General features: G+C 45.5%; 1 protein-coding gene across 3 annotated transcripts in view; it reads left to right on the top strand.

The window, feature by feature from the left end:
- Positions 1 to 24377, top strand: part of SCARA5 (scavenger receptor class A member 5) — a 119208-nt gene that overhangs the window by 22098 nt on the left and 72733 nt on the right. For all 3 annotated transcript variants that reach the window (XM_013047162.2, XM_004775130.3, XM_004775129.3), the window contains exon 3: positions 7548 to 7676. In XM_013047162.2, coding sequence (XP_012902616.1) covers positions 7548 to 7676 — 129 coding nt within the window. The remainder of the gene's footprint in view (positions 1 to 7547; positions 7677 to 24377) is intronic.

Raw genomic sequence — 24377 nt, 5'->3', positions numbered from 1 at the left:
TTGTTTTCAAGAATTTTTATGCAGAGTAATGTGGGAAATAGATAGGGACTGAGAACAATAACAAATACTGTAGGGACATTACAAAATTGCAAGATATCTCTAGAAGTATGAGAAGAAACTGTCCTAGATCATCACAGCATCTACACTGAATTAGCTCTGGCCATCCTGCCCTCCACGCAGCTCCATTTCCTAGAAATGAATGCGAATGTCTCAGACTCATCTGATCATGCAGAAGACCGTGGTCACCTTTGCCTGTCACCCTTATCTGCCTCGGGGACTCAGATCTGTGGGGCCACCAGGCACAGGTGACTGGTGTCCTCTGGACAGCAGCTGGTGGTTCAGGACCCTCCCAGCAGCTGGTGGTTCAGGACCCTCCCAGACTTAGGTCAGGTTTGAGGGCTGGTGCATGGCTCTCCCCCGTGGTGTCTCTGCCTCACACCCTCCTCTTCCCCTTAGCGAGGAAAAGTAAAGAGTGGTGCACGTTCAAGCCAGAAAGGGACAGCAGCTTCAAAGACAGAGGTTATTTGGGGCTGCCGAGTACAATGAACAATGTGAGTGGTGAGTAACCAGAGTGAGGATGATGAAGTCAGCCTTGGGTGGTTTTAACAAGATCCTTGGATGAGATGAGCCCGGAGGTCCCTCCCAGGAATCAACCCTTATTTCCAACTACTGTTTATGAACTGTGGGACCGAAGAGAACAAAAGGAAAATGACTGGAGTGTTTGTTGTTGGTAAAACTGAAGTAGGTGACCGCTGAATCACTTGCATCCTGTTTTCTATGTTGTTTGGAACCCAGTTCTTTGGAATGAAGTGAATACTCACTTTTATCAATTTGTATTTTTTTAAATGGGAAGAAAATAAATTCAAACAGATAACTCCTCAAATGCACTATACTTATGATTAAGAAATTGAAAACCTGGGCGCCTGGGTGGCTCCGTGGGTTAAGCCGCTGCCTTTGGCTCAGGTCGTGATCTCAGGGTCCTGGGATCGAGTCCCACCTTGGGCTCTCTGCTCAGCAGGGGGCCTGCTTCCCTCCCTCTGTCTCTGCCTGCCTCTCTGACTATTTGTGATCTCTCTCTGTCAAATAAATAAATAAAATCTTAAAAAAAAAAGAAATTGAAAACCTATTTTTTTCAAGGAAAGGCTAAACTGATGACAGAGATAGCTCAGAATGTTTTCCCGTGTCTCACAGTTAACACAAGACAGAGGCAGGCTATGAACCCACGTCTACAGGGCCCCAAACTCACGCTTTCCCCCTGCAAGTGTATGAAGAAACGGGAAATCAGAATTGCGAAGGCTCCCACCACAGTGTGTCCCTGACACCAGGGACTGTCTCCTTCTCAGCTCAGCAGTCTGGGGATGAGTGGCTTAGAGATAAATTTTCTTTTTCTGTTCCTTAACACTTGCTCCCATGCCCCTCCCCACCCTTAGCACACAGTACTTGAGCCCAAACTCTTTGCAGGATCAGGGAGGCGGGGAGACTCTCGTTGCCATGATTAAAAGGAACCTTCACACTTTTAACCTGGGAATAATCAAGCTGTTTGAGAGAACCACATCTGAATGTGTCTTATTAAAAAGGAATCAGAATTAAAAATCTAAACTAAGCTCTTACAATAGTGAGGCTTTCATGGATTTTCCAAGAATGTGTCTTCACATTCTCTTTTGATATGACAAATGCCTTACTCCCAAACTGTGTATCTCAGTGCCATAGATGTGTGATTTCATCTGGAATCAGAATCAGAAGATACAGGGGTGGGGTTGAGGCCCCAGGATGGCTAAGAAGTTCCATGCACGATTGCCCTACTCAGCCAGGATTAGCGTCAGTTCAGCCCTAATGAATTGCTCCCACAGTTTACCTACATGGGCTCTACGTGGCAATCTGATGTCGTGGGTGTGCAAGGAAAGCCAAGATTTTGTTTAATTTAATTTAAGACCAAATTTTTGCCCCAAAATGTGTTTTCACAGCCATCGGAAATGTATCAACTATTCACGTAAGACAAATGTAAGACAGGACCTTTGCAGCAAAAATAAATGGTTTACACATGTCTTCAGTCTTGCAAAGAACCTTATTGTGGTCCTGCTGTGTGCTGGTTGAGAGGTAGAGAGCAGTCAATGAGACCCACCTTGCCCCCAGAGGACCTTTTAGACACATTGGCAAATAGGTGTAAATAGACAATTGTGAATAATGAGGTTAGTGCTAGCAATGTGGGCAAGGTTCTGACATCATTTTTTTTAGTGGCACCTAATCCCTAATGTTCTACCTTCTAGAGTCTTTTTTTTTTTTTTTTTTTTTTTAGATTTATTTATTTGAGAGAGAGAGAAATAGTGCAAGCGGGGAGGAGGGCAGAGGGAGAGGGAGAATCCTCAAGCAGTCTCCATGCTGAGCTAGGAGCCCGATGTGGGTCTCAAACCCAGGACCCTGTGATCTCGACCTGAGCCGAAATCAAGAGCCAGCCGCTTAACCAGCTGAGCCACCAAGGTGGCCCCTAGAATATTCTTAATCTTGAACATCTAAAAAGTTTGGCTTTGCTTCTCTATAAAACAATTCTCCTTCACTATAAATGAAACCAATTTCATCTTGCAGTTTGCTGTTGTACTGTGATTTAATTACTCTTACAGAAATTGGTATTTCTCAGAATGTGGCTATATACAGTACAGTCATGCTCAAGAGAACTTTAAACGATATATAGGTATTAATTTGTTTTTTCAATATCTAGGGGATTTATTTTAATGTGTCATAGGAAGATACTAATTGTCCACTTACAATGATACAAAGTGTCCTTCACAAATAAGTGAAAGCTCAAAAAAAAAAAAAAAGAGTGACTAATTAAATAACAGCCTAGAGATACTGGACTGTGGCAAAATCGTGCAGGCAATATGCAGACAGAATGTCTGGAGGTGGGGAAACCATGGATCTGCTTCCAGCTGATCAGGAAGCCATAGGCCCCATGCTGAGATAAACAACATCTTCCAGCCCGGCACTCAGGGGCCCGCTCTGCAAGTCACTGTGCATTTATTTTTTCGTTTCTACTTGTTTCCTTGGAGTCACTGGTCTTGCCCTTCCCAAGCCCCCTTCTCTCGGTTTTCTGATCTCCTGCAAAGCCACCCTCTCTTCAGGAGGCTCCGACAAGATGGAAAAACCTTTCTCTTGATTCCCCTAGATCTTGGAAGAGTTTTTTGTTTGTTTTGTGTGTGTGTGCCATTTTCTCCCTCGATCTGGTCTTGTGTGCGACCATGTCGGCAAACAACAGCTATGTTTAATAACTAACAGCTTTGCCTGCCGCTTTGCTCATAACTGTTCTCACATGGAGGAAGAAAGTTTCCTTCTTAAAGTCACAGTTTTCAAATTAATAATAGCTGTAAATCAGACGATTATGCTGATGGGGAAGATAGTGGATTCTAACTCATCTAGAAAGGCCTGACCTTCTCAGCCCTGCTGAGTGGCTGCCTTCTTCATGCACAATCTGGGAACCCCACACAGAATGAGTCACTGTCTCTGCCAGGCAACACTGGACTTGGGCTATCCCTCTATTCCATCCCAGTTTTGTTCACACCTGTGTAACCGATGCCTGTTGACATGCCTTCTTCCTCTCAGATGTGAGCCTCTGAAGGGTGGCGGCCATATTTTAATTTCTCATTCAACAAATATTTTGAATGCCTGCTATGTGCTGGACCCTGGGCTAGGAACTGGGAAGATGGAAGCAAACAGGATGACACTGTCTCTCCCCCATGCAGCTTGTCGTCTGCCTTTTATGGTGTCTGTCAGAAGTGTATGAGCTATCTGTTGCTGCATAACAAGTTACTCCAGAACTTAGCAACTTAAAATAACAAAGATTTATTATCCCAGTTTCTGAGGAAGCCATGGGTTTGCAAGGAAAGCCAAGATTTTTGTCTACTTTTTCAGATCCAAATTATATGTTTACGTATATATGTGTTTACATATAATCTGGCAGGAATCTGGGAGCATCTTAGCTTGGTTTGGCCCATGGTCTCTCATGAGACAGCTGGCAAGATCTTGGTCAGAGTGTGGTTATCAAAGGCTTGATTTGGCTGGTGGATCTGCTCCGACATGGGTCTCAGTTCCTTACCAAGTAATCTCTTCATTGGGTGTTCATGACATACTTCCGGTTTTCCCCTGAATGGATGTTCCAAGAAAGAGAAAGTGAGTAAGGAGAAGCCACTGTGTCTTTTGTGCAATCTCAGAAGTGACATACTATCACTTCTGTTGGTCACACCAACCAAATCCTGGTGCAGTGCTGAAGGAGACTACATAAGGGATAGGGTTCAACGAGAGCCATCTTGAAGGCTGGCTACCACAATAGGGCAATTGATAGTGGGTGGTCAGTAAATGTCTGTGAAACTTTTTACCTCAAGAATCCATGTCAACACTTTTGTTTTTTAAATAGACTTTATTTTTTCAGAGTGGTTTTAGGTTTACAGCAAAATTAAGTGGGAAGTACAGAGCATTCCCTTATACTCCCTGCCTCCACACATGCACAGCCTCTCTCAACATCCCCACCAGCATGGTCCATTTGCTAGAACTGATGAACTTACATTGACCCATCCCTATCACTGAAAGTCCACATAGTCTATGTTAGGATTCACCCTTGGTGTTATGTATTCAATGGGTTTAGACAAACATACAAAGATATGTATCCATCATTATTGTATAATATGGAGTAGTTTCACTACCCTCAAAATCCTGTCTTCTCCTCCTATTCATCCTCCCTTTAGACCCTGCCTTTTCCAGAATGTCATGTAGAATCATAAAGCATGTAGCCTTTTCAGGTTGGCTTCTTTCACTTAGTAATATGCATGTAAGTGTCCTCCATGTTTTTACATTTTTCTTTTTTTTCTTTTTTTTTTTTTTTAACAAATAAGTGAACATATTTTTTTGCCTTGGTTTTACTGACTATATCATTTTGGAGTCTTTTTAATCTTCCAATAAGCCTAAATAATTTAAATGGTTTACCCAGCTAACATGCTGCTGCCACATTACTTTAAAAAGTCAGTAAATGTGTTTTAAGCAGACTTAGTAACTTGTCTTTCCCCTGAATCATCTTTTTTTTTTCCCCTTACAATCACATTCTCTAGCTAACTTGCCAGAATCATTCACATTCTGCTTGTCTAATGCATTTGTGGAGAACCTCTGTTTGAAATTCTTATATGTTATACTGAAGGCAGATTTTGTTTAATGTACAAAGTTGAGTCTTGCTAAAAAAAAAAAAAAAATGATGCTCTCTAAGAAGAGGAGGCCTGTGTTGTGCATTAGTTGATGAAGGGACCTGTCACCAGTGAGTGCTGGTTATTAAACAGAAGACTCAGATAAAGGGGAAGGGAACCTTTCTTTCTTGATGGGAAAAAATAGAACTAGATCATTGCAGTTTTCCCCAACAAAGGCAATGAAGGAAGAGCCCAAGATTGGTTTGGGATAAACATCAGGATAATGGCATTTCAGCACGGGAATCTTCTGACCCTTCTCAGCAGTTAGGTGGCCACTGGCATCATCTAAAGAGGAAGCGGGAAGTAGAGCAGGAGGGCTGGGACAGTTGTCAGGATAGCAAGAACTTGTATTTGTTTAGTATCCAATGCTGTGCCTCCCATTCTGATTCTAGGAAAACAGCCTCATCTCTAATAAGTTGCAACCAGGGACCCAGCAGCTCTCATGAGAACAACAACAACAAAAGGCAAAATGCAACAAGAACCCTTCAGATTCAGGAGCAAAACTGCTTATAGAGTCTGTTGTGTAAAAGGGATAGAACATTCTGGAAAAGGAGACTTAAGGGAAGTTAAAAAAATGTACTCTTCTCGAGTCTTAGTGGAAAAGCAGGTTAACTTTTCAAAATTTGCTAACAGTTAAGGGGTGATGAGAATGGTGTTTGACTTTGTATTTCTTTAACAACTTGCTCCAAATTGTACCCGATGTTTTATGGAATTATTATGTAATTGTTCTACTTAGCTGTTTGAGCAGCAGTATTTTTAGTGAAATGGAGTAAGTGAGTGGGAAAATGTTCTTTACTCAACACTACCTCTGGGGAGCCAGGACACAAGTGTGGTCACCTATCCTCTTGCTCTCAGTAACCAAACCTCCCAAAGGCCCCAGAGGTGATCATGGTACCTGAGAGGTAATGAGTAACCCTTGAAGCATCTCACTAGCAAACCCCCAGTTGCCAAGGAATCACAAACATCATTACATCTTTAAAAACATTTCAGAGGGGCACCTGGGTGGCTCAGTTGGTTAAGCATCTGCCTTGGGCTCAGGTCATGATCCCAAGGTCCTGGGATTGAGTCCCACATCCGGCTCCCTGCTCAGCAGGGAGTCTGCTTCTCCCTCCCCCCTCTTCCCTTGTGCTCTTACTTTCTCGCTCTCTCAGATAAATAAATAAAATCTTTGGAAAAAATTTAAAAATAAATAAACATTTCATAGTATCATTTATTTTGACTTTTTTCTCCTCCCACATCTTCCTCCATGTCTAGCACACTCCAGTTAGTTAGCGACGTTGTCCATCCCAGGAGAGGGAGAATAATCATAATAGAGACATGCATGTTTTGGGAAAGATGCCCTCTACCAATTCCTGCCTGCCCTGCTGGAAGTTAGGGCAAGACAACCTCTCTTCTTTCCACAGTGCACGGATGAAGCAGGTGGAAGTTAGTGACTTCCCGGCCTCTGCCCTGGCCATCTGAGAAGCGTGCCTCGAAGGAGGAGTCCATCTGTAAACTGAAGGGGTTGGACTAACAGATCCACGAGGTCCTGTAGAGCACTGATATTTTTTGCCATTCCGTGTTGGCCAGAAGCTGATGAGCCTCATGTAGTTTCACGGAATGAAGTTACTATGTCTTCTCGTTAATCTAAACCTGTGGTTGCTAACGGGTGGTCAGATCTGGCATGTAAGCATGTTTTGTTTACATTCCCTAGTGTTTTGTAAGTTTTTTGTCTTTTGTATTATTATTATTTTAGTTGTCAACACTTTAAAAGTAGGGCAATTTCTCAAAATTGCTTCTGGCTTGTCTTGAAAATTCTGTCCGGCAACACCTGGCCCTTACCCCTCCATCACAACCTCTACCATACTGGGTGTGAGCTGTCAGGTTCCCCAGGGCCACGTGACCCAGTTTGTTCATTTCCCTCCCTTTCTGGCCTCTGTAGACGTTAAAGTTTGCAACCCCCGTTTTAAATTTCCTCCATATTCTCTGGGTTCCATGGTACAGTGATGGTCTTGTAAAGAACACATATTGCAGCTATCTGAGCTTTTTCTCCTGCTTTTCCTGGCTCCAGGAGAGTGGGTTTGTTGGGCATATGAGCTGTGGGCATGCCTGCCTGGGTCGTTTATGAATGCAGAAGGTGGGAGGAGAGTCAAAAGCTCAAAAGCTTGTCGTGTTCTGGAACGTTCCCCCTCGTTACAGCTGCATTACAGATGTGCAGAAGGTGTATGAGAGGTTCTGTGTGAGCATCTCCATGCATTAGGAGAGATGAGACCAAAAGAAAAAAAAACCACTATGAGGTATTCAAGTGTTTCATTTTTCTCTCCTCTTCTTACCTTTATTGTCTAGGTCCATGCCACAAGCGACGAACAGGAGGCTGCTGCACCCAGCTGGGCTCCCTGTCAGCCCTGAAGCATGCAGTCCTCGGGCTCTACCTTCTGGTCTTCCTGATTCTCGTGGGCATCTTCATCTTAGCAGGTAAGGGCACCCTCTCCTGGTCTGACCTTTAAGCATGCAGCAGGAGGTGTGCGGGGAGCAAGAACAGATGGAAGCCCGAGAGGTGGGGCCTCTGCTCTTCATTTCCCCAGTCATAAGCCCGACCACTGCGCCTGTCACCATGGAAACTACGAAGAAGGACACTGGCTGGTATTTCAGACCAGCGAACTCTTAGCAGCATTGCCCATTTCATGTGGGATTAGGAGTTGGCAGGGGCTATGTGATCTTGGGAAATCCTGAGTCCAGGAGCAGAGACCTGTCTGTTCCCAGTGGCTTCTGACTTTTCCCACATCACCATGGGACTTGTCCATCACACTGGTCCTCTGTGGAGCACTGTGCTGTGGTTTGCACAGAGACGGCTAAGTCCCTTTTCCTGAGGATGATGAAGATAGTCATGAGACATTTTGCTGCTGAGGCTAATCAGAGTCATAATACACCTGTTGTCATAATACACCGTTTGCAATTACTGGGAGTGGGATGGGTTTGCCCCAGGCAAGTTGGGTTCTTCTCCCTGGTTTCCATCTACAAGACAGGCTGGTCATATGCTGGAATTGGGAACACATTCTATGGCAAGACAATGCAGAGCTCATGGACTTAGAAAGGGATCAAATGGAGGACCCCGCTGTTTTGAGCAGCCCAGCTCACCACTCACAGGTTACCCCACCATGCTATAGATGGTGTAACAGATATAGACAGAGGTTGTGGTAGTCTCTCCTGACTCCCACCCACCTTTCTCAATAGAGGTATGTAGGTGTTGATAAAGTAAAGCCAAGGGATCATTTATTTCACCCTCACCTGTCCTACATGGGTGCCTGCTTTGTGTCGGGTTCCATGCTAGGAGTGGAGACACGGCCAAATAAGACCTATGGGCTTCTTTTAGGGAGCTCCCAATTGGGAAACAAAGCAAAGGTACACAGATAGAGCCCTGTCCTAAGGTAGAATGGGATAGGGTTGATGACGGGGACCATATTTTGACACAGCAAATGCTGTGGTCATCTACAGGAGGCGCACGTGGTGCAAGTGTGGGTGTTGCATGGAGGGGGTTAGTCAGAGCAAGGCTGCTGGCCAGGCTGAGATGACTTTGACTGTTGAGGGTGGGGTCCTTGAGTGAACTCTAGGACAGGGATCTGGAGGTTAAGCACTTGCAGATGACCCTTCACTGGACATCGTGAGGCAGATGCCCTGGACCTCACTGGTCTTGTCCTACTTCCTGTCAAGTGAGCATAGTCAGCTGGGCCCTGTAATGGGATGTTCAATGCGGCCTTCACCTTCGGGGTTCTACACTCAGGGCAAAGGGCATCATTAGGGGTATTGTGTGTCCCACCACCCATTGACCTGGGGGTGGAGGGGGGGTGGCCAACAGCAACAATGAGAGAAACTCATGATTCATCTCAAGGACCCAGGGCTAATATCCAGCCAGAGGATGACTTGAACATGTTCTTGGGCTGCTCAGTGGGAGATTGGGATCTGGGTTTTGTGGTCTTGGCAGCCACAACCATAACAAATTTCCAGAATTTTTGGAAACTGTTTCAGCCCAGCAGGAAAGCTAGGCTATGGTATTACAATCCCTCTGCTGAATAGGAACTTTTAGGTGACAGAAGAGGGTCTCAAAGAGAAAGCCAGACACATGGGGACCCTGGAGCAGGTCTCTGGAGCCTGGAAGGCCTGGAAGGCATCATCTCTTGGGAAGAGGAGACCTGCCAAGGAAGGAAGGTTCTTGTCTAGTGCCTGGAGGGTTGCCATATGGAAAAGAACAGGCGTGTTCTGTGTGGCCTCAGAGGGTAGAAGTAGACAAATGGGTGATATTGTAAGGACGCAGATTCCCATTCAAAACAGAGGAGAGTTCCTAACAAGTAGTGCTGTCTGGCATGATGCAGAAAGACTTTCCTCCTGGCTTAGTCAACTCGGAGGTTGAATGGGATTTATGATGACATCCTGGAAGTTTCAGAAGGGAGGGTAGAACATGGTTTTCCAATCTAACCAAAATGTTGCCACGCCTCATTAGCTATTCCGTGTGGAACCCTGGGGAGGATACTGATCATTGTGATTACCTTTGAGCCTGAAGTTTCTGGGTACCAGATTGCCTGTGTGGCATGATAGTTTGGGGTAGATTTGAACTAATCTGATGAAACAGAGCATCATACTTTATCTCTTGGCTCTGTCCCTTCCCCAGGTCCTTGTCTAGAAAATCATGTGGGCCCCTGGGTGGGGCTCAGTGAGGGTGGCCAATGAAAAATATAGTCACCAGCTGCCTCTCCCCCATGGAGGAGACTTAGGAATGTGGTGGACAATTCTAGGGTTCTTTAAGGAGATCCTACCTGACCTTAGGTAGGAAGTTTCTTCAGATTACCCTGATTGAAGACCTCCATTGGTGCTCCTTTTATGAAAATATCAAAACCATGAGGAGATCCATGATTCAGTGTAAACCAGAGCCTGCCTGGCCTTGCATTAGTTCTGCTGTGGCTGCTTCCCCACCTTGGACAGAACATGTTCTTCATTGTCCTGCCAAGGTTGCCTTGCACAAGAGGTGCTAAGGACTGAATTGTGCCCCCGCCCCCAAATTTATATGTTGAGGTCGTATCCTTTAATGTGATGGTATTTGCAGGTGGGCCTTTGAGAGGTTATTAGGTCATGAGAGCAGAGGCCTCATGATAAATTAGTACCCTTATAAGAAGAGATGGGTGAGGAAGGCGGAAAGGGAAAGGAGGGAGAGAGAGAAAGATCTTCTAAGTGAGGACACAGAAGAAAGGAGTCATATGTAAGCTAGGAAAACAGCCCTTACCGGGAACCAAATCAGCTCACTCCTTGATCTTAGACTTTCCTGGTCTCCACAACTGTGACTGATAAATGTCTGCTGTTTAAGCCACTTGGTATTTTTTTTAGTAGCCCAGGCTGACTGACACGGGAGGATCTCTGTCTGAACCACTCTCAGACTTCAAGGCCTCCTTGTTGACGCAGAGATCATACATCCTACTACTGGATGACAAAATCATCCACTGCAACCAAGTACCATGTCTGACAAATGCTTGCTCTTACCATGTTTCAGTATTGCGAAATTATAGCCTAACTACAGAACAATATTACTCTTATAAAACCTCCTAGGAGACTTGTCTCAGTTCATCTCTTTATCCAAGTATTTGAAATAGAAGGTAAATACTATACCTCCTATTTATGCATCATCTTTGCTTCCCCTGTCTGATCCAGCCATCTGGATTTAAATTATTTTCACCCAAACTATTTTCTCATTTGGGCTTTCTACCCACCATCTACCTATCCGTTCCTGACCAGCATCCTCTTAGGAACTTTCCTGATGTTCCCATAATATTTCCAGGTTTTATGCACACAGCCTTCCAACATCTCTCAAGGAGGCTGAGTCAGTCCCTTCTTCCCACCCTGAAATTCCTCTAAGATTTTCCATCTCTTCAAGTCATTGCTTATGACCTGGACTGATGGTTCCCTATTATGTGCTTGTTGTGTTTCACGTTCAGTTTGGGACAATATTGACCATTGGGCTTATGTTCATGAACAAGAGAGTTGAGAATGGATGGTCATGGGGTTATGAGGTCCTTGGTCCAGCAATTTAGGGAAGATGTGATGGAGTGAAAGTGTTAGAGGAGGTTCACTGTTATTCATGACTATTCAGGGACATCACCGTGGTGACAAGGGATGGTCATGAAGAACAACATCTTCCACCTTGCTCCTGTCATGACACTACTAGGGAATTGCAGTTCCTGCGGTAAAAATGTAATAGCAGAAGGGGGAAGTGCAAACATCTCGGTCTCTGATTTCTCAGGAAGCTGGAGTTTTATGGCCATGTAGACTACAGAGCTGGAACAGGGAGAATTCCTGTGACATGGGTTAGGTTAGGTATTGTGGGTTAGGATCTCAACATATGAATTTGGGAGGATGCAAACATTCAGTCTGTAGCATGGGAATAAAAAGGATAATGAGATGTGATTTCTACTCTGGGAGAGTTTAAAATCATCAGCAATCAGCACACATACACATTAGGACAGTGTGATGTGGCCACTGCTATTTGCCAGAGGAGCGTCTGCTTGTGTAAAGGAGGGGGTGGGGAGGCTCTGACTCCCAAGAGATGGAATGGCTGGAGACAGCTGAACACTAAGTGATCCAAATATCCTTTGAACTGAACACCTCTTTTTTTTTTTTTTTGATCACCTCATTCCAAACAGGTTTTTGACTCTGAAGTCAGAGAACAGTGTGCTCAGAGACCATATCCATTTATATGGCCAATTATTGATTTCATTATGCATCTCGGAATTGAGAGTGTGATGCTCTTGGACTTTATTGGGACCACCTGTTGGAAATAGTGCCACGAAATCCTCCTCTGTGCTTATTGTAGGGGTGCTGTGGAGGATGTTGTTCATTCCATTACACAACATCAACACATGCAGAAATTATTTTCTGTCTTAGTTGCAGAAGGAGGTATGCTCGCCTTGAGGAATTAGTTTGTTTTCACCCAAGGAGACTGTGAATCTGAAAGTAATTAAAGTTGCTTTCAAGAGGCAGTTAATGCAAACCAAGAGTGAGCTGTCATCCCACTACAAGATGTATGAATTTGAAGGTAATTAAAATGAAAACCTGGAGACATATCTGTGGTCCTCCTACAGCTACTGTATAGACTTTCCAGAAAGCATTTTTCTGTTTGTCTCATTCCTACTTCTATTTAGCATCTCACACACGTCCTTTATCTTGTTCACATCTGTTATCTTACTGTATTTTCTGTATCCTTGTAAACTGCCTTTATCCTTTTTGGAACAATTCTGCCTACTCTCTTCAATTCTGCAAGTGCATGATGTTTTTAAAAATGCAAATGATAAATGAATGAGTGAGTGAATGAATGAATGAATGAATGAATAACAGAGACATGGAATCTTGAAGGAGATCTTATTTGTTGGGGGGAAATAGGATTATTTCAGTTTTAGTCAAACTAGTATTTAAATGGCATGGTAAATACAGGATCACCACTCAAGGACATGGGACTGGTGGAAGAAGTGTGTAATTAATTATATTACTACACATATTCATGGTGTATACTGTGCTGGCATTATAGCATTTAGGGAGAAGAGGAAGACAGGCAGCCTCACACAGTACCGTATATGGGGTAACACCGTGGACTTTGAAGACAACCTGGGTGGGTTTGAATTACCTCTTCTCGGTTACCAACTATGAGACGTTGACCAAGTTACTTGATCTTTCTCTAATTGACTTTCGTCAACTGAAAATGGGGAAAATAATTATGTCTGCATCATTGGGTTGTTATGAGATTGAAATAAGTTAACATATCAAAAGCACTTTGAAAAGTGGCTCCTGGCACCCAGTAGGCACACTAGAAGGAATACTGTTGTTATTATAGTGGGAGTACTACCACTACTATGGGTATTATTACTCTTGGGTTTTTTTTTCCCCTGGTTTTCTTTGCAGTCAGTTAAGCTTGATAGTGGAAACTGAGAGTCAGAAAAAACTTGGGTTTAATCCCAGCTCACCCATTAACACACTGTAATCTTGGGAAAAATCACTGTCTGAACCTTAGTACACTTAACTGTAAAGTGAGCAGGTTGGACTAGGTCAGTGTTTTCCAGACTTTTTGACCATGACCTACGTTAATAAATTTTACATCACAGCTAGTTCACACATCCCACCCATAATCCAACTAACCTTAAATGTGAGATGAATGCCTATGATTTTCTAGTCTATTCTGTACTTTTCATTTTTAAAAAAATACTGACAACCCTTGCATTCATGTCATGATCCAGAAATGATACAAGCCATCATCTGAAAAACAATGGGCTCCATTTATCTTTTAAACATTCTTTTTTTTTTTTTAAGATTTTATTTATTTGTCAGAGACAGAGGGAGAGAGAGCGAGCAAGCACAGACAGGCAAACAGGCAGAGGCAGAGGGAGAAGCAGGCTCCCTGCCGAGCAAGGAGCCCGATGTGGGACTCGATCCCAGGACCCTGGGATCATGACCCGAGCCGGAGGCAGCTGCTTAACCAACTGAGCCACCCAGGCATCCCTCTTTTAAAGTGAATAGCTATAGGATATAGGCCTTGAGGGAAAATTTCTGGGTTCACATCTGGCCTGTGCCTCTGACTGAATCTTAGAGCAAAAAGTTTAACCTCTCAAATCCTCAGTTTTCTCATCTATCAAATGGGATGACAATAGTATACCTACCCCCTAGGGTTGTTGTAAGGATTAAATTAATTTATGCATGAAAACTCTTAGTGCCCGGCACATAAAAAGTACTCAGTAAATATTAGATATCATCATTATTAGTGTTGCTATTTAACAATATTGTTATTACCATCATTATTAGACAATCAGAGGAATTTTGTTGTCTGAACCGCCAAGGGTCAGAAGTGTGCTTGTTTAGACTGAGCACCCACTGGTTTTGTCTATAAAGAGAGCTTGGTATGCTTGGTGTGGTGGGAAGGTGTGCACTCATAGCCCACCCGCTTCTAGTAAACAAACCCACAGGGGAAGCCTAGATCTTCCTAGAGCCTGAGGGATCCTGGACTTGCTGTGACAGTGCAGGGCTCAGCATGCCAAAAAATAGGGTAGGGTTTCCAGCACTGCATCTCTTTGGGTGGGGTGGGAGAGAAGGAGCCAGCCAACTCCATGGTGCTGTTCCCACCTGCAGCTCCCCGAGAACGCAGCCTTGGAAGGGGTCTCAGAGGACATCCTGTACGAACTCCCTTCCTCCCAGGGCGAAAACCTCCCTCCTGACTTCCCAGACAGAAGAAGTAATAAAGCAGCCACAGGTGACAGGAACTCTTGCCCAATCCTCCTCCAATGGTCCATGCATGCTGTTTCTAGCTCCTCCTGCAGGAACAGCTCCTAACGAGGCTTCCTCCTCGTCCTCATGATTGCTCTGCAGCGAGTAAAGAGGCTAAGCGAGCCTCATTCTTTCCACAGCGGCTCTTTAGATCTGGTTAGGAGACCTGCTTGTGTGTGTGTGTGTGTGTGTGTGTGTGCACGTGCACGTGCCTGTCTTCACACTTGGCGTATTATGTAGAAATCATTGGTTTGTGTGCCTGCTCCCCTTTGTGGTCCAAAACAAACCTCCTTTAGGATAAGGCATTGTGTCGTGTTTGGCCTTGTGCTCCCGGTGCCTAACATCAAGCTCTACACATAGTAGCTACTCAGCTAAGGCCTGGCCTCCATGTAATGGCCATCCTCCCTCTCCCACCTCCACCCAACAGATTTTCGTGGAAAACACAATTAGACACAGCACTGTCCCTGTGGTCTGGCGAGGGCACCGTGTGCCGAGCTGTGGCTCACTTTGATCTGGACACTGCACGTATGCTGATGTAGCCTAAATTTGCACGAGCCTTGCTCATGGTGACTCACAGTAAGACACGACACCGCATCAGAATGATGGGATACTATGCAGCCATTAATAACCATGGCCGTTTGCCAACGCCAGATCTCTTTCAAAGGAGATATTGCCTAGTGGGGGCTCCTCCTTCCTGGGTCAGTTTGACTGACTTTTGCTGGTTTTGTTGTTGCCTTAACTTCCATGCAGATCTTGTTAGGCATCCCAATTAAATGTCATCACACTGGGTTCTGCCAAGTATTGCAGCCTGTTGGATCAGTCTGAATCTGGATTTGGACAGCTGTCATTAAGCTTTCCCTTTCAGGCTTGTGTCATCGGTCACATCTGAGCCAGTATCCCAATGCCGTCTCCGTTCCGTAGCCTGCCGCCACGTGTGCAGGATATGACCGAAGGCACACCAGCATGTGCACATTTTATTGTCCTGTGAGGTGGGATCCCTTCAAAGACCCCTCTCCCTCTACCAGCCTTTTTCCTTCAACCTCGACCCCCACTCACCTGAGACTCTACCTTTCCCCCTGCATCCCACCTTGGCAGTGTGAGCCTTCCCAAGCCATCAGTGCTTTTCCAGTGGAAGGGACTTGGGGCTCTCCCTAGCTCCAGGCAAGTGAGAGGGAGAAAGAGGAAGAGAATTTTGACATCCTGACTTCTCCACTTACTTATGCGGATGCTTCTGACCTCCCCTAAGGTGAGAGAAGTGGGCATGAGGGAAAGTCCCCTGCAAATCTGACACTATGCTTGTCTGGGTCTCCAGTCAAACTGTTACAAAATAAGATAGGACAGTGCAGAGGACCTATCTCAGCTACATCTCCCTGGAATCCTTCCTCTAGACAAAGGCCTATAGTTGGCTATTGCCTGTTTTGGCCAATAAAGTTTTATTGGCACATAGCTGTGCTCATTCATTTATGACATATATTGTCTATGGCTGCTTTCAAGATGCAGCGGCAGAGCTGAGTAACTTAAACAGAGACCATATGGCCTAATAACCAAAAATTGTTACTCCCTGGCCCTTTACAGAAGAAGTTTGCCAACCTGCCTTTAGGTTTATACTGACCACTAAGCAGCCCTTCAATCTTTCACCTCTAGATTGTGCTTTATGGTTTTCAAAGACTTTTCGCATATGACATGTCATCTAATTCTCCTAACAATTGAAGGAATCCAGAAGAGAGTCCATAGGTATTACTGAAGAAACCGAGGCTCAGGGGAGATGTGCATGCTGCCTCCTGGTCCCACAGAGGGGGAGCGGAGCCTGGACCTTGGATGATAGGATTGTGTGCAATTAGTACTTCTCTTACCCAGTCTCCTGTGGGAGGTATTATCTGTGGTCCAATAGCAAAGCTTCTGGGCACTGGAGTCAGCCTGCCAGTTTACACATCTTGGCTTTCCCACTTAACTGTGGGCTCTTGGGCAAGTTATTTCAAACTACCTGAAACTTAGCATCCTCATCAATAAAGCAGAAGTGATAACACTCCCTACTTCTAAGTGTCATGATGAGGATGAAATGGGTTCTTCGATGGAAACTGCTTATAATCGTCCATGGCACATAGTAGGAATCATCAGTGTTTGTTAGGTGATTTTAATTGAATAGAACTCCCTCCGACGGTATCATAATCCAGCCCTCATTTCATCATGCAGTATAGAAAACATCAAGAGAGACTTGTCAGATGCTTTGATTTCTGTCCAAGGAGCCAGGATTGGAGGAATTTTTGGAGGCACTGTGAATGCAGCACCCAGATTTTGCTCAGAAGATGAACTTTCTTATTTAAGCAAGAGTGGATGTCGATGGACTTGCTTCCTTCTACAGCTCACATTTCCCTCTGTGTGGCTCAGCCTTCATACTTTCAAAACCTGCCTTTCTGTCTGCCTTATCGTTCTATCTTCTGCTTGCATGTGCCCGAGCTATCAAGTAGATGTTGTCGCTAACTGATGACTTTGAGTTTGGGCTGGGATGGAAGCCGAGCCGCTCACAGGCTCTCGTTCTCCACCCTGTCGGGGAGAAGATAGAAACTCTCAGCATTTCTGTTAGGATTTTGTAGGCATTGTGCGTTTTCTGCCCCTGCCCAAGAGCTTGGAGCCCCCTTGCATTAAATCCAAAACAGCAAGCATTTGTTGAGTGCTAGCAATGTGCCTGGCACCGAGGCACAGGGAGATATGAAGAGAAATAAAGAGCGGTCCCTGACATAAATACCTTACCAACCGGAAGAGCAGATGTGAAAAAATAAAAACAAACAACCCTGTAAAATATGGTGCAGTTCAAAAAAACAGATGGTTTAGAATGAGGCAAACCAGAATTCAAACATCAGCTTGATCACGTGTGAGTTGTGATCTGGGGAAATGATTTAATACTCATTGGAAAAAAAAAAAACATTAAAATGGGGACAATAATGATCGCTTGCCAGTATTGTGACGATTCACTGAGCTAACACATAAAATGCCTTGCACAATGCCTGACTTACGCCGGGGCTCAATAAATGTCTCCCTATAAATCTCAAAAAAGAGGTACTAACATATTCAGAGAAGTTCTCATTTAATTCAGGGAAGCAATCCATTGATCTCCTATGGTGCTCTGCTCCCCCCTGTTTCACCTGTAAATCTTGGAATAACAATTAGCTCAGTCGTTGGCCTTCTTCCCTTCATTCATTGAGCTCTCTTGCTGGTGCCTTTCATCAAATTCCATATTTCATCTTTGTTCTCACCACTGACTTTTGCCGCAAATCCCAGACTAAAATGTTCAATTACCTACTTGGACCATCTCCACTTGGCTATTTCATAAGCATCTCAAACTCAACATGGGACTTGACTTTCCCTCCCAAAATTGTTTCTCCCCAATTCTTCTCCATCTCTGTAAATGACACCAAGATTTACCCAGTTGTATCAACCAAACACCAAGGCATCCTTCTAGATTTCTCTCCCCTGCCTCCCATGTTCACCCTATCAGCAAACTCTGATGGACCCCATCATCTCTCACCTGCACCCTTCCAGTTGCCTCCCAACTGTGGAGAGTTACCAAATAAAAATACAGGATGCCCTAATAAATTTGAATTTCAGTTAAACGTTGAATAATTTTCCAGACCCATGAGGAAGGATAGCAAAGCAGAGAGCTTCTCACATAACCAGCTAGTCTCAAGTCTGTGGGAATGTTGATACGGTGGTGGTTGTGGTGGTAGTGCTGGTGTTCGTGGTGAGTCCTCCCTATCTTTCTCTGGTTCCAGGAGAGGTTGGTGGTGGCCCATTGTTATGGCCTCCAGTAGATGGTATGTTTTGTCTTCTTAGAATAATGTCCACCTTTCACCCATGGCCTCCATTTCTGAGAAGTTCCTCAGAGATGGGAAGCTGGCCTTCTTGGCCCCAAAGGCCCTTCCAACTGGGAACCCCTGTGGTCTGATGGCTGCCAGGCATCCCAGAGCTCCTGCCCCTCCATGTGCAACTTTGCAAGAGCCCCATTCCCTGAGATCCTTTTTAGAGCCATTCAAGGGATCCAGGGAACTCAGTGGGAGGGAGGAAAGGCCCTCCTGCAGTCCTATTCCACAGCCTCCCCTCCTTGGGAAATCCCAGAAGAAAGGCTGGCCCAGGCTCTGCTCCAGCTCAGGGGTCATGGGTAGCCTCTCCCAATGGTCTCTCGCCGTGCTTTTCTCTAATGGAGCACCTGTCTGAGCTCAGCTGTCATCTAGTAGCAACCTGGAGCCAGACCCCCTTTTTCCAGAGATCCCCATTTTGAAGAGGGGTGTTTGGAACCCCCCTCCCTGACTTAGCATCTGCAAGAACATGGGGAGGGCAGTGAAGGTGACCGAAGTGACTCCCAGTAGGCAACAGTGCCAGTTCCCAGGACAGGAAACGGATTCATACAGGGCTGCCCTGAGTCACCCTGGGAGGGGTTTCTTCTGCACAGGGCTTTGTTGCTCCTTCTTGCTGTTGTCAACAATGAGAAGGCCAGTTGTCCTCTGTGAAACATTTCAGCATATTATCTGCCAGAGTTTTGGAAAAACTGCATCTTTCCGGGAGGAGTCTGAGGAAAGGCATCTCTTATTTACCCATTAACACTGTCCCTGACCATTAGCTGGGGTCACTGAGCACAAATAAACATGCAGATTGCCTTAAGGAAGTCAATGTCCTGTCAGGATCTATAAAAGCAGTTTATATCCTTTGGCTCAGAAATCCTACTCCATTGGCCCGAAGGAAATGATTACAATGAAGGAAAATGACATGTATATAAAACTCTTAGCAACGTTATGCATGATCACTCAAAACTGGAAAAAACCTAAATGTCCAATCTCAGCAGGTTGTTTAACTCAATTATGACAAAACAACACAAAGGAATATTACATAGCCATTCCAAATGCTGACTAATAAGCAACATGGGAGAGTGTTTATGAAGTAATGTTAGGGGAAAACACACTGCCCTATTGCTTTCGTGCCCTCAGTGTGCAATGTGCAAGCAGATACGGTACAAAAGGAGGGAGGGGGTACTGGGAGGAATGAAAACTGCTGGTGGCGCGAGAGCCTTATTAGTACACATTCTTCTCTTTCAATGTCCTCTAATGTTGGTGTTTTAATAAAGCCATCCTTTTAAAAAGCCACAGGAATCCTGCAAGCCTGAGAGGCACCTAGCATCGCTCTCACTGTCCTGGAGCCATCAACCTACTCTCAGGTGGGGCCAGCGGGTCTCTCCTTATTTATTCCCCAAATGTGTGCACGGTCTGCCCCAACCTGGGTGTAGAGGGCTGCCAACAGAGGCTCCCTCGAGTCCAGGACCAGAGGACACCCCTGCAACAGATGGAGAAGCTGGGCAAGTGCCCCAGGGCCACGCAGAAAGGGAGAGGCCGAATGACAAAGCAAACCAGAGCTGGGAAGGATTAGTCCTGGCCTCGACTTTGTAAATGAGACCAAGGCTGGGGTTGGGAAGTGTCTTCTTCCTCCTTCCCCTTGCCTCTAGGACTGATGGGGACTTGTATCCCAGGCTCTGGAGGCCCCCAGACTCCTGTTCCTCTGGGAGGGCTCTGTCTTCCCAGGCACCCTCCTCAGGGGTCCCAGCTGTCACCTCCACCCAGATACATGCTTTCTGGAGCTTCCCTTGGTTCTTGAAGCTCTCAGTGCTTGGTGAAATGATTATTTCTTCTAATAACTTCTACCTTCTTTGGGGGTGAAGTCATTCTTCCAGGGTAATGGGAATATAGTCAAATGCTCCAAGTTTCTCGCTGAACTGGTTTTCTTTTTCTTTTTTCCTTTCTTTTTGTCTTTAGGTCCCTGCCCCAGCTTTATTGGGCAATTGACCAATAAAAATGATATGTATTTCAGGTGTACGACGTGTTGTTTTATTTACATAGGCATTGTGAAATGACCACCGCAGTCAAGCTAGTTAACCTCATCAACCTAACCATCACCTTGCATAATTGGGATTTTTTGGTGTGTGGTGAGAAAACATCATGTCCACCCTCTTGGTAAATTTCAGGTATACACTACATCTTGTTAACTACAGTTTCCACGCCATATATTCGCTCTCCAGAGCTTATCCATCCTGTATAGCTGCATCTTTGTATCCTTTGATGAACAACTCCCCATGTCCCCCACTCGAAGTCCCTGGGAGTCACCCATAAAAACTCTCTGTTTTTATGAGTTTGATTTTTTTAGCTTCCACCTATAAGCAAGACCCTACAGTCTGTCTTCCTGTGTCTGACTTACATCACTCAGCGTCACGGCCTCCAGGTTCATCCATGTTGTCGCACCTGGCAGGATCTCCTTATTTTTCACGACTGAACGATATTCCACTGCATGTCTATACCACATCTTCTCTATCCCTTCATCTGTCTGCAGACACGGTTGAGGTTGTTTCCATGTCTTGGCTATTGTGAATAAGGCTGCAATAAATATGTGGCTGCAGATACCTATCTCTTCAAGTTCCTGTTTTTATTTCCTCTGGGTATGTGCCTGGAAGTGGGATTGTTGGTCCAGAAGGTAGTTGTCTATTTAAACTTTTTTGAGAAACCTCCCTAAGTCGTTTTCCATAGAGGCTGCTCCAGTTTGCATTCCTATCAGCTGCGCATAGGGCAGACTGTTGTTTTTTTCTCACTAACCCCTCCCCCACCTCCTTCCATGTCAGGAGCATACCTCAGTGCTGTGACCCGTGTTTTCAGGTATGTACCTCCTTTCACAGATCCTGCCCCCTGGATTTTGGTCTGAGGACTTCAAGTCCCTAATTCTTTTTTTTTTTTTCTTATTAACATATAATGTATTATTTGCCCCAGGGGTATAGGTCTGTGAATTATCAGGCTTACACAGTTCACAGCACTCACCATAGCACATACCCTCCCCAATGTCCATAACCCAACCACCCTATCCCTCCCCACAACTTGCCAGCAACCCTCAGTTTGTTTCCTGAGATTAAAGTCTCTTATGGCTTATCTCCCTCCCCGGTCCCATCTTGTTTCATTTTTCCCTCCCTTTCCCCACGACCCCCCGCCCAGATGAGCAACTGCCTTCTCAAGCGCTCCCTTTGCAGTACTCCTAGGCACCTCCGATTCAACACGCCCAAACCCAAACTCAAGTCCATCTTATGGATATATTATCATTTCTTAACCAAATCCCTGTTGTTGGATGCTCAAGTTTCCAGCTCAGCCTGAGGGCTGGGACGCAACCATTGGTTCACAAAGATGTTATTCTGTGGCTGACCAAGTCCAGGAGGGTGCAAAATTGCCCTTTTTAGCCCAGGATCCAGTGGAAAAGGTGTGGAAAGAGGAAAGGGCTCCTGCGGCATGTCACCCATGGCCCTTCACTCTGGAATTTGGGGTCACTCAAAGGGTCCCTTTCCTGACCCTTGCCAGAGCCTCCCTGTTGCTTTGACTACCTGGTTCCATAGGCCCCTTCCCCTAGGTCTTTTAGATCCCTCCTCTTGGCAACCTACTCCACCATCCCTCCCCCCTCCCATCCTACTGTTTCCTCATAGCCTTTGGTCCTGGTTATCATCTTTGAGGGCCATCTGGTTTCCCTCTGGATTAGGCTGCAGAAAGAGGGAGCAGGATCGTATTAGTTTCCTTGAGCTAGTGTAACAAAGTCTCACAAACTGGGCAGCCTAAACAACAGAAACTTATTTTCTCACCATCAGAAGAAGCCTGGAAGTCTAAGAAGATGGTGGCAGGTTTGCTTTTCCCCTGAGGCCTGTCTCCTTGGCTTACAGACAACAACCTTCTCTCTACGTCCTCACATGATATTTTCTCTGCATATACATCTCTGGTCTCTCTCTTCTTATAAGGACCCAGTCCTGTTGGATTAGGACCCCACCTTTATGACCTCGTGAGGGAGGTACATAATTCAGTCCATAACAAGGATGGAAAAAAAAAACACTAGTTCTACTTTAGGGATCAGATATCTGTGTGCATCAGACCTTGTTCTGCAAAAGTGGGCACCAGCCTGAGGGTTCAGGGGCCGAGGTCAGCAGTGCTTTGCTGGGTCTACAGCCCATGACCTTAGGTGGTGGCAGCAAAGGCAGAGAGTCACTGTTCACCACCTTTCCAAGGCCTTTGGTCCATACAAACTGGGATCCCTAGCTAGACCCTCATATTCAAACTTGGTTGATCAGAAAGTGACTGTCCTCATGTATTAGTTTCCTAGGGCTGTCATACCAAAGTACCCCAAACTGAGTGGCTAAGAATGGTAGAAATTTATTTTCTCCCAGTTCTGGAGACTCAAAACTGGAGTCTCAAAATCGAGGTGAAGTCCCAAATCGAGGTGTAAGTAGCTGTACTTCCTCTGGACACTCTAGGGGAGAATACGTCCTTATCTCTTATAGCTTCTGGTGGTCATCAGCAACCCTTAGTCTCTCTTGTCCTAGAGATACATCTTTATAATTTGTGCGTCTGTCTTCACATGGCTTTCTCCCTGTGTGTCTGTGTCTCTATATCCAAATTCCCTCTTCTTGTAAGGACATCGATGGTATTATTTAGGGCCCACCCTAATCCAGTATGACCTTAACTGGATTATACCGGCAAAGACCCTCTTTTCAAAGGCCACACCCACAGGTTCTGGGTGGACGAGAACTGGTGGAGGTGGGGCATGGGGAGCACTCTTCAATCCAGTACACCAGGGAATGAAAGTACACTTTTCCTGGTGAAAAGCTTTGAAAGGAAGAAATCATTTGGGACTTGCCCTTCTCCTGCAGAATCTCAAGAAATCTCCCGGTTTTACATTCTTTCATGATATGATCAGTCAGGTGCGACAAGTGGAGGTAGAAGAGAGGCTCAGGAAAACAGAGTTAATAGTACTCACAAGTCTTAAGGACACAGGGGGAAGCAGCAGGGTGGGCAGGAGGTAGAGGTCAGGAGCAGGAGGAGGAGTTAGGCCGTGGTCTTCACTGGGGTTTCTGCAGGTAACAAAAAATGAACAACAGTTCAGGACTGGCTGGTGTGAATAGTTTTGGTGGGCTCTGGACTATCTGGGTGGTCTCCAGTTGCCTGGACCTGGACCTGCAGATGCTCAAGACAGAGGAAAATTGCCTCCCAGGGTGCACCAAGCCCCCCAGAAGAAGTGTGCCTCTGGATGGATTAGTTTGCCTATCAAAAGCATGCTCTTGCTGGGGCCCTTCGCTATCTCTAAGAACTAGCTAGCCTAGGGAGAGGCAGTCTCTCCCCTGCCAAGAAGGTGTTTTAAGATGTCAAAACATTAGAATATACAAGAAAACTTAAAATATGTCCAATACACTCTCTCTCATGGGAAAGAGGAAGGACCTGGCTACCTTGTTCCCCAGCTCCTATAAACTCATTCAGTCTTCTGAGCATTCTGGCAGGCCTGTGCTCACATTCTAGAAGAGACTTCATCTTCTGCTTTCCCTTGTGGACACAGGAATGTCAGTGGCTGCACAGGGAGGACAGGTACCCACTGGTCCCCACTGGTGGTCTAGCCTCTGGCTCTGGGCTCCCGCACTGCCACTGGCTATGTGACCTCAGTCAGGAGGCCTTGCTACCTGATCCTGCCCCGGTCCCCTTTTGTGCGCGTTTTTCATGTTGGTCTTATACAAAGGCCGGTGGTTTCTACGTCTGGCTGTCCAGGAAACCACGACCTCCGTGAGCGCGGGGCCATCTTTGAATACCTTTATATCATCCACACTAGCGTCGATTTTGGAATTACACCAACTTGGGGTTCCATCCCTTACTCTTCTGTTTTTACTCTATGACTTTGGGCAAATTACTGAAGTTCTTTGAGTTGCAGTTAGCTTCTCTGTAAAGTGGGGCTCTTCATGCCAACCTCTGAGGCACATGGTGGCCCTTGAATAAGACAGTGGATTCACGCACCACCATTACTCTTGGAAAGAGGAAATCCTCTGGTCATTCTTGGTGG

This window comes from Mustela putorius, unplaced genomic scaffold (assembly GCF_011764305.1).
Source record: "Mustela putorius furo isolate JIRA1106 unplaced genomic scaffold, ASM1176430v1.1 tig00000242_pilon_pilon_pilon, whole genome shotgun sequence".
NCBI lineage: Eukaryota > Metazoa > Chordata > Mammalia > Carnivora > Mustelidae > Mustela > Mustela putorius.
The sequence above is the reverse complement of the archived record's forward strand: the minus strand, read 5'-3'. Positions and strand labels throughout refer to the sequence as shown.